Source organism: Salvelinus alpinus, chromosome 1 (assembly GCF_045679555.1).
Source record: "Salvelinus alpinus chromosome 1, SLU_Salpinus.1, whole genome shotgun sequence".
Classification (NCBI taxonomy): Eukaryota; Metazoa; Chordata; class Actinopteri; order Salmoniformes; family Salmonidae; genus Salvelinus; species Salvelinus alpinus.
This window is the reverse complement of record NC_092086.1, coordinates 19,773,411-19,781,834: the sequence shown is the minus strand read 5'-3', so window position 1 is coordinate 19,781,834 and position 8,424 is coordinate 19,773,411. Positions and strand designations below refer to the sequence as shown.

Sequence of the window (8,424 nt, the reverse complement as noted above, 5' to 3'; positions counted from 1 at the left end):
TTGTTCTTTAGAATGTTCTTTATTGAATATCCACAATACAGCAAAGCTCTAACTATTCCTCTATTATACATCTGCAAAGCAACCCATTTCAAATATAAAAAGTCTACTTATCATATAGCCTATGATATCAGTGTGATTAGCTATTTATCTTTTATGGAACATAATGTATATATGCAGGTTAAACTTCTAATGCATTAACAATATCTTGAAAAGTGATGTAGAAAATCAACTGGACATTACAATGGTTCTCAGGCTATTCAGTGCTGCATACAGACTTCTTGATGTCTTTCTCAGCGAACTTGGAGCCCGCGGTGACTTTACATGAGAACACTTTGTCCTGGTTCCATTCTGACGTGTCAACGGTCAGACAGCTGCTGAGTTGGAACGTCTTGTCGGCTTGCGGCACCGGGCCACTCGTAGCGATGCCGCCGGTGACCGGATTCCCTCCCGCTGTCCAGCTGACATCAGCGTAGCCCATGGCCATCTGACTGACCAGACACACCAGGGTGACTTTGCTGGACTTCAACTCATCGCTGGACGGAGGGAAGATGGTCAAGACAGGTGGAGGGAGGGTAGAGTCTGGACCAATGGAATGAGCAGAATACATATTACACTAAATCATTTGATATGTTAGTAGAATGAAACAGGGTTGTGTGATTATACTGTAGAATAAAAAATACAACGTTTTCTCAAAGGATACAAACAATGAACATTTTGGGCTCCTAAACTAAAAGGCACTAAAACCATGTAATTCTATAGTTACATATTACTCATATCTCTGTTTGTAGCTGGACTTATTTTTTTACTTTCTAAATAACTCTCCATATGTGACTTTTCAGAGGTAAAGCAGATTCCTGTGCAAGTGGATAATGAGTTCAGATCTCTAAGTTTAAACATAATCAAGAAGTCAGATGTGTTGAATGAGGGATACAATCAAACATATATCCTACTACTAGTCAACCAGCAAACAGAGTTACCAACTGTAATGTAATGAATCATGTAGCAACATTGTGTGTAACTACCATATACATGGTTTTATCATTAATTAATATAATGTGGGACCAACATATTAAAGGGTTCATACAACTTTATGTAGACTTCACATTCAAATCTACCTCTGAGTAAATATATTATTATTGTATGAGACATTATAAATGAGTAGTGTTGTCAAGTGACAGCAGTAACCTACATGGTCAAATAGTCCATCACGTTTTTTAAGTTTAAATGTGAAATCAACAACTACAGATATACTGTAGGCTATGAAGCTGTCACATGGTGTCCATGACTCTTGATAATCAGTCCACAAAGTAGGTTATTTACACGAAATAAATATGAAATAGGAATATAATGTTAAATATGTAACTCTATTAACTATTAATTATTACAAAAAACCTTGAAAACAAAAATATAAGGTTAAAAGAAAGGGTACTCACCAGTAACAAAGAGCTTGGTTCCTTGTCCGAATACCACAGTGATTCAGTTTGTATACACAGCCGTACAAAAACCTCCTCACTCTCTCTACTGAGAGGACAGGAACTGAAACATCCCATTCAGACAGAGCTTCACTCTCTCTACTGAGAGGACAGGAACTGAAACATCCCATTCAGACAGAGCTTCACTCACTCTACTGAGAGGACAGGAACTGAAACATCCCATTCAGACAGAGCTTCACTCTCTCTACTGAGAGGACAGGAACTGAAACATCCCATTCAGACAGAGCTTCACTCTCTCTACTGAGAGGACAGGAACTGAAACATCCCATTCAGACAGAGCTTCACTCTCTCTACTGAGAGGACAGGAACTGAAACATCCCATTCAGACAGAGCTTCACTCGCTCTACTGAGAGGACAGGAACTGAAACATCCCATTCAGACAGAGCTTCACTCTCTCTACTGAGAGGACAGGAACTGAAACATCCCATTCAGACAGAGCTTCACTCTCTCTACTGAGAGGACAGGAACTGAAACATCCCATTCAGACAGAGCTTCACTCTCTCTACTGAGAGGACAGGAACTGAAACATCCCATTCAGACAGAGCTTCACTCTCTCTACTGAGAGGACAGGAACTGAAACATCCCATTCAGACAGAGCTTCACTCTCTCTACTGAGAGGACAGGAACTGAAACATCCCATTCAGACAGAGCTTCACTCTCTCTACTGAGAGGACAGGAACTGAAACATCCCATTCAGACAGAGCTTCACTCTCTCTACTGAGAGGACAGGAACTGAAACATCCCATTCAGACAGAGCTTCACTCTCACTACAAACATTTTTTGTTTTTCTAGAGTTCCTCTCTATGAAGTAACAGTATATAGTATAGCATCATATTCTGCTGTTGGTGTCTGGTCCTTTTGAATCCATCAGTTAAAGCACTATCCATATGATGCAGTATTGACCTGAGGATGATGATGATGATGATGATGATGATGATGGTGGTGGTGGTGATGATGATGGTGATGATGATGGTGATGATGATGATGATGATGATGATGGTGGTGGTGGTGATGATGGTGATGATGATGGTGATGATGATGATGATGATGGTGGTGGTGGTGGTGGTGATGATGATGGTGATGATGATGATGATGATGATGATGATGATGATGATGATGATGATGATCACAACAAGAGAAACAACATCAGTTTCCTTTCAGACAATGTCTTCTTATAATCTTTTTGACATGTAGGAATGAATGGTTCTTCCATTTCCAGATCTCCCATTGTGTCATGTATATATTGTTATAATAATCACTGACCAACTGCTGTTTCTTAGAGTTCACCCCTCTACCACGCATGAAGCAGAAGTGAGTGTATTTGGTGAGGAGGTTTTTGTCATGGTGTATATCACTGTGATACGAGAGTCATTTTGAGTCTGACAGTAATACACTGCTGAGTCTGTCTCCTCCACATTGTTAATAATCAAACAATAATCCGATTTAGACTGATGATTAAATGTGAATTTAGGAGAGGAGAAACCAGAACCATATTCTACAGAGCTCCAACCAGTGTGGTACCACCTTAACATGTACTGAGGGACTCCTACTGGAACCTGTTAATACCAACCAGTAATATTATCAACAGTCCCCAGGTTACAGTCCATAGTGGCCGTCTCTATTATCAACAGTCTCCAGGTTACAGTCCATAATGGCCGTCTCTATTATCAACAGTCCCCAGGTTACAGTCCAGAGTGGTCGTCTCTATTATCAACAGTCCACAGGTTACAGTCCATAGTGGCCGTCTCTACTATCAACAGTCTCCAGGTTACAGTCCATAATGGCCGTCTCTACTATCAACAGTCCCCAGGTTACAGTCCAGAGTGGCCGTCTCTATTATCAACAGTCCCCAGGTTACAGTCCAGAGTGGCCGTCTCTACTATCAACAGTCACCAGGTTACAGTCCAGAGTGTCCGTCTCTATTATCAACAGTCTCCAGGTTACAGTCCAGAGTGGCCGTCTCTACTATCAACAGTCACCAGGTTACAGTCCATAGTGTCCGTCTCTATTATCAACAGTCCCCAGGTTACAGTCCATAGTGGTCGTCTCTATTATCAACAGTCCCCAGGTTACAGTCCATAGTGGTCGTCTCTATTATCAACAGTCCCCAGGTTACAGTCCAGAGTGTCCGTCTCTATTATCAACAGTCCCCAGGTTACAGTCCAGAGTGTCCGTCTCTATTATCAACAGACCCCAAGTTACAGTCCAGAGTGGCCGTCTCTTATCAACAGTCCCCAGGTTACAGTCCAGAGTGGCCGTCTCTACTATCAACAGTCCCCAGGTTACAATCCAGAGAGGCCGTCTCTATTATCAACAGTCCACAGTTTACAGTCCAGAGTGGCCGTCTCTACTATCAACAGTCCCCAGGTTACAGTCCAGAGTGTCCGTCTCTACTATCAACAGTCCCCAGGTTACAGTCCAGAGTGGCCGTCTCTATTATCAACAGTCCACAGTTTACAGTCCAGAGTGGCCGTCTCTACTATCAACAGTCCCCAGGTTACAGTCCAGAGTGTCCGTCTCTATTATCAACAGTCCCCAGGTTACAGTCCAGAGTGGCCGTCTCTATTATCAACAGTCCCCAGGTTACAGTCCAGAGTGTCCGTCTCTATTATCAACAGTCCCCAGGTTACAGTCCAGTGGCCGTCTCTATTATCAACAGTCCCCAGGTTACAGTCCAGAGTGGCCGTCTCTATTATCAACAGTCCCCAGGTTACAGTCCAGAGTGGCCGTCTCTACTATCAACAGTCTCCAGGTTACAGTCCATAATGGCCGTCTCTACTATCAACAGTCCCCAGGTTACAGTCCAGAGTGGCCGTCTCTATTATCAACAGTCCCCAGGTTACAGTCCAGAGTGGCCGTCTCTACTATCAACAGTCACCAGGTTACAGTCCAGAGTGTCCGTCTCTATTATCAACAGTCTCCAGGTTACAGTCCAGAGTGGCCGTCTCTACTATCAACAGTCACCAGGTTACAGTCCATAGTGTCCGTCTCTATTATCAACAGTCCCCAGGTTACAGTCCATAGTGGCCGTCTCTATTATCAACAGTCCCCAGGTTACAGTCCATAGTGGTCGTCTCTATTATCAACAGTCCCCAGGTTACAGTCCAGAGTGTCCGTCTCTATTATCAACAGTCCCCAGGTTACAGTCCAGAGTGTCCGTCTCTATTATCAACAGACCCCAGGTTACAGTCCAGAGTGGCCGTCTCTTATCAACAGTCCCCAGGTTACAGTCCAGAGTGGCCGTCTCTACTATCAACAGTCCCCAGGTTACAATCCAGAGTGTCCATCTCTATTATCAACAGTCCCCAGGTTACAATCCAGAGAGGCCGTCTCTATTATCAACAGTCCACAGTTTACAGTCCAGAGTGGCCGTCTCTACTATCAACAGTCCCCAGGTTACAGTCCAGAGTGTCCGTCTCTACTATCAACAGTCCCCAGGTTACAGTCCAGAGTGGCCGTCTCTATTATCAACAGTCCACAGTTTACAGTCCAGAGTGGCCGTCTCTACTATCAACAGTCCCCAGGTTACAGTCCAGAGTGGTCGTCTCTATTATCAACAGTCCACAGGTTACAGTCCATAGTGGCTGTCTCTACTATCAACAGTCTCCAGGTTACAGTCCATAATGGCCGTCTCTACTATCAACAGTCCCCAGGTTACAGTCCAGAGTGGCCGTCTCTATTATCAACAGTCCCCAGGTTACAGTCCAGAGTGGCCGTCTCTACTATCAACAGTCACCAGGTTACAGTCCAGAGTGTCCGTCTCTATTATCAACAGTCTCCAGGTTACAGTCCAGAGTGGCCGTCTCTACTATCAACAGTCACCAGGTTACAGTCCATAGTGTCCGTCTCTATTATCAACAGTCCCCAGGTTACAGTCCATAGTGGTCGTCTCTATTATCAACAGTCCCCAGGTTACAGTCCATAGTGGTCGTCTCTATTATCAACAGTCCCCAGGTTACAGTCCAGAGTGTCCGTCTCTATTATCAACAGTCCCCAGGTTACAGTCCAGAGTGTCCGTCTCTATTATCAACAGACCCCAGGTTACAGTCCAGAGTGGCCGTCTCTTATCAACAGTCCCCAGGTTACAGTCCAGAGTGGCCGTCTCTACTATCAACAGTCCCCAGGTTACAATCCAGAGAGGCCGTCTCTATTATCAACAGTCCACAGTTTACAGTCCAGAGTGGCCGTCTCTACTATCAACAGTCCCCAGGTTACAGTCCAGAGTGTCCGTCTCTACTATCAACAGTCCCCAGGTTACAGTCCAGAGTGGCCGTCTCTATTATCAACAGTCCACAGTTTACAGTCCAGAGTGGCCGTCTCTACTATCAACAGTCCCCAGGTTACAGTCCAGAGTGTCCGTCTCTATTATCAACAGTCCCCAGGTTACAGTCCAGAGTGGCCGTCTCTATTATCAACAGTCCCCAGGTTACAGTCCAGAGTGTCCGTCTCTATTATCAACAGTCCCCAGGTTACAGTCCAGTGGCCGTCTCTATTATCAACAGTCCCCAGGTTACAGTCCAGAGTGGCCGTCTCTATTATCAACAGTCCCCAGGTTACAGTCCAGAGTGGCCATCTCTACTATCAACAGTCTCCAGGTTACAGTCCATAATGGCCGTCTCTACTATCAACAGTCCCCAGGTTACAGTCCAGAGTGGCCGTCTCTATTATCAACAGTCCCCAGGTTACAGTCCAGAGTGGCCGTCTCTACTATCAACAGTCACCAGGTTACAGTCCAGAGTGTCCGTCTCTATTATCAACAGTCTCCAGGTTACAGTCCAGAGTGGCCGTCTCTACTATCAACAGTCACCAGGTTACAGTCCATAGTGTCCGTCTCTATTATCAACAGTCCCCAGGTTACAGTCCATAGTGGTCGTCTCTATTATCAACAGTCCCCAGGTTACAGTCCATAGTGGCCGTCTCTATTATCAACAGTCCCCAGGTTACAGTCCATAGTGGTCGTCTCTATTATCAACAGTCCCCAGGTTACAGTCCAGAGTGTCCGTCTCTATTATCAACAGTCCCCAGGTTACAGTCCAGAGTGTCCGTCTCTATTATCAACAGACCCCAGGTTACAGTCCAGAGTGGCCGTCTCTTATCAACAGTCCCCAGGTTACAGTCCAGAGTGGGCGTCTCTACTATCAACAGTCCCCAGGTTACAATCCAGAGTGTCCATCTCTATTATCAACAGTCCCCAGGTTAAAATCCAGAGAGGCCGTCTCTATTATCAACAGTCCACAGTTTACAGTCCAGAGTGGCCGTCTCTACTATCAACAGTCCCCAGGTTACAGTCCAGAGTGTCCGTCTCTACTATAAACAGTCCCCAGGTTACAGTCCAGAGTGGCCGTCTCTATTATCAACAGTCCACAGTTTACAGTCCAGAGTGGCCGTCTCTACTATCAACAGTCCCCAGGTTACAGTCCAGAGTGTCCGTCTCTATTATCAACAGTCCCCAGGTTACAGTCCAGAGTGGCCGTCTCTATTATCAACAGTCCCCAGGTTACAGTCCAGAGTGTCCGTCTCTATTATCAACAGTCCCCAGGTTACAGTCCAGAGTGGCCGTCTCTATTATCAACAGTCCCCAGGTTACAGTCCAGAGTGGCCGTCTCTATTATCAACAGTCCCCAGGTTACAGTCCAGAGTGGCCGTCTCTATTATCAACAGTCTCCAGGTTACAGTCCAGAGTGGCCGTCTCTACTATCAACAGTCCCCAGGTTACAGTCCAGAGTGTCCGTCTCTATTATCAACAGTCTCCAGGTTACAGTCCAGAGTGGCCGTCTCTATTATCAACAGTCCCCAGGTTACAGTCCAGAGTGGCCGTCTCTATTATCAAAAGTCTCCAGGTTACAGTCCAGAGTGGCCGTCTCTTATCAACAGTCACCAGGTTACAGTCCAGAGTGGCCGTCTCTATTATCAACAGTCCCCAGGTTACAGTCCAGTGGCCGTCTCTACTATCAACAGTCCCCCGGTTACAGTCCAGAGTGGCCGTCTCTATTATCAACAGTCCCCAGGTTACAGTCCAGAGTGGCCGTCTCTATTATCAACAGTCCCCAGGTTACAGTCCAGAGTGGCCGTCTCTATTATCAACAGTCCCCAGTTTACAGTCCAGAGTGGCCGTCTCTATTATCAACAGTCCCCAGGTTACAGTCCAGAGTGGCCGTCTCTATTATCAACAGACCCCAGGTTACAGTCCATAGTGGCCGTCTCTATTATCAACAGTCCCCAGGTTACAGTCCAGAGTGTCCGTCTCTATCATCAACAGTCCCCAGGTTACAGTCCATAGTGGCCGTCTCTATTATCAACAGTCCCCAGGTTACAGTCCATAGAGTCCGTCTCTGTTATCAACAGTCCCCAGGTTACAGTCCAGTGTATCCGTCTCTATTATCAACAGTCCCCAGGTTACAGTCCAGAGTGGTCGTCTCTACTATCAACAGTCCCCAGGTTACAGTCCAGAGTGGCCGTCTCTATTATCAACAGTCCCCAGGTGACAGTCCAGAGTAGCCTTCTCTCCTTTCCTCACTGTCACAGCAGGAGGCTTCTGTGTCACCACAGTCACACCACTGACACCTGGGAAATAAGATGACATGTAGTAAAGAGAAACATACAGACTCATTAATAATAAAACAGGAAGTAAAACCTCCAGGAAGTCAGACTCCTTACATGTTAGAGCAGTGATGAGAGTGCAGAGTGTCCCCAGCATGTTGTCAGTGTGTGGTGTGAACGACCCTTACTGTCCAGCTGAGAGATGAGCAGGGTTGGAGTGTGAGGAGAGGAGAGGCTGCAGAACCCACCTATAAGGAGACAGCCAGGGAGGACCAGAGGGAGGGGCCTCTGTAGTTAACCTATCACCAAGCCAGGGAGGACCAGAGGGAGGGGCCTCTATCTCACCCTATCAGCTTCTGTATGATGGACTTTTAATCAATTTAAATTACTG

General features: G+C 46.0%; 1 protein-coding gene across 1 annotated transcript in view; it reads right to left on the bottom strand.

Moving 5' to 3' along the window:
- LOC139571102 (immunoglobulin lambda-1 light chain-like) overlaps nt 1-8,424 on the bottom strand; it is a 9,556-nt gene continuing 1,132 nt past the window's right edge. Inside the window, exons 3-4 of the mRNA XM_071393654.1 lie at nt 1,434-1,467; nt 1-579 (exon numbers count right to left, since the gene is read on the bottom strand). Of these exons, the coding sequence (XP_071249755.1) occupies nt 254-579; nt 1,434-1,467 (360 nt within the window). The 3' untranslated portion in view covers nt 1-253. The remainder of the gene's footprint in view (nt 580-1,433; nt 1,468-8,424) is intronic.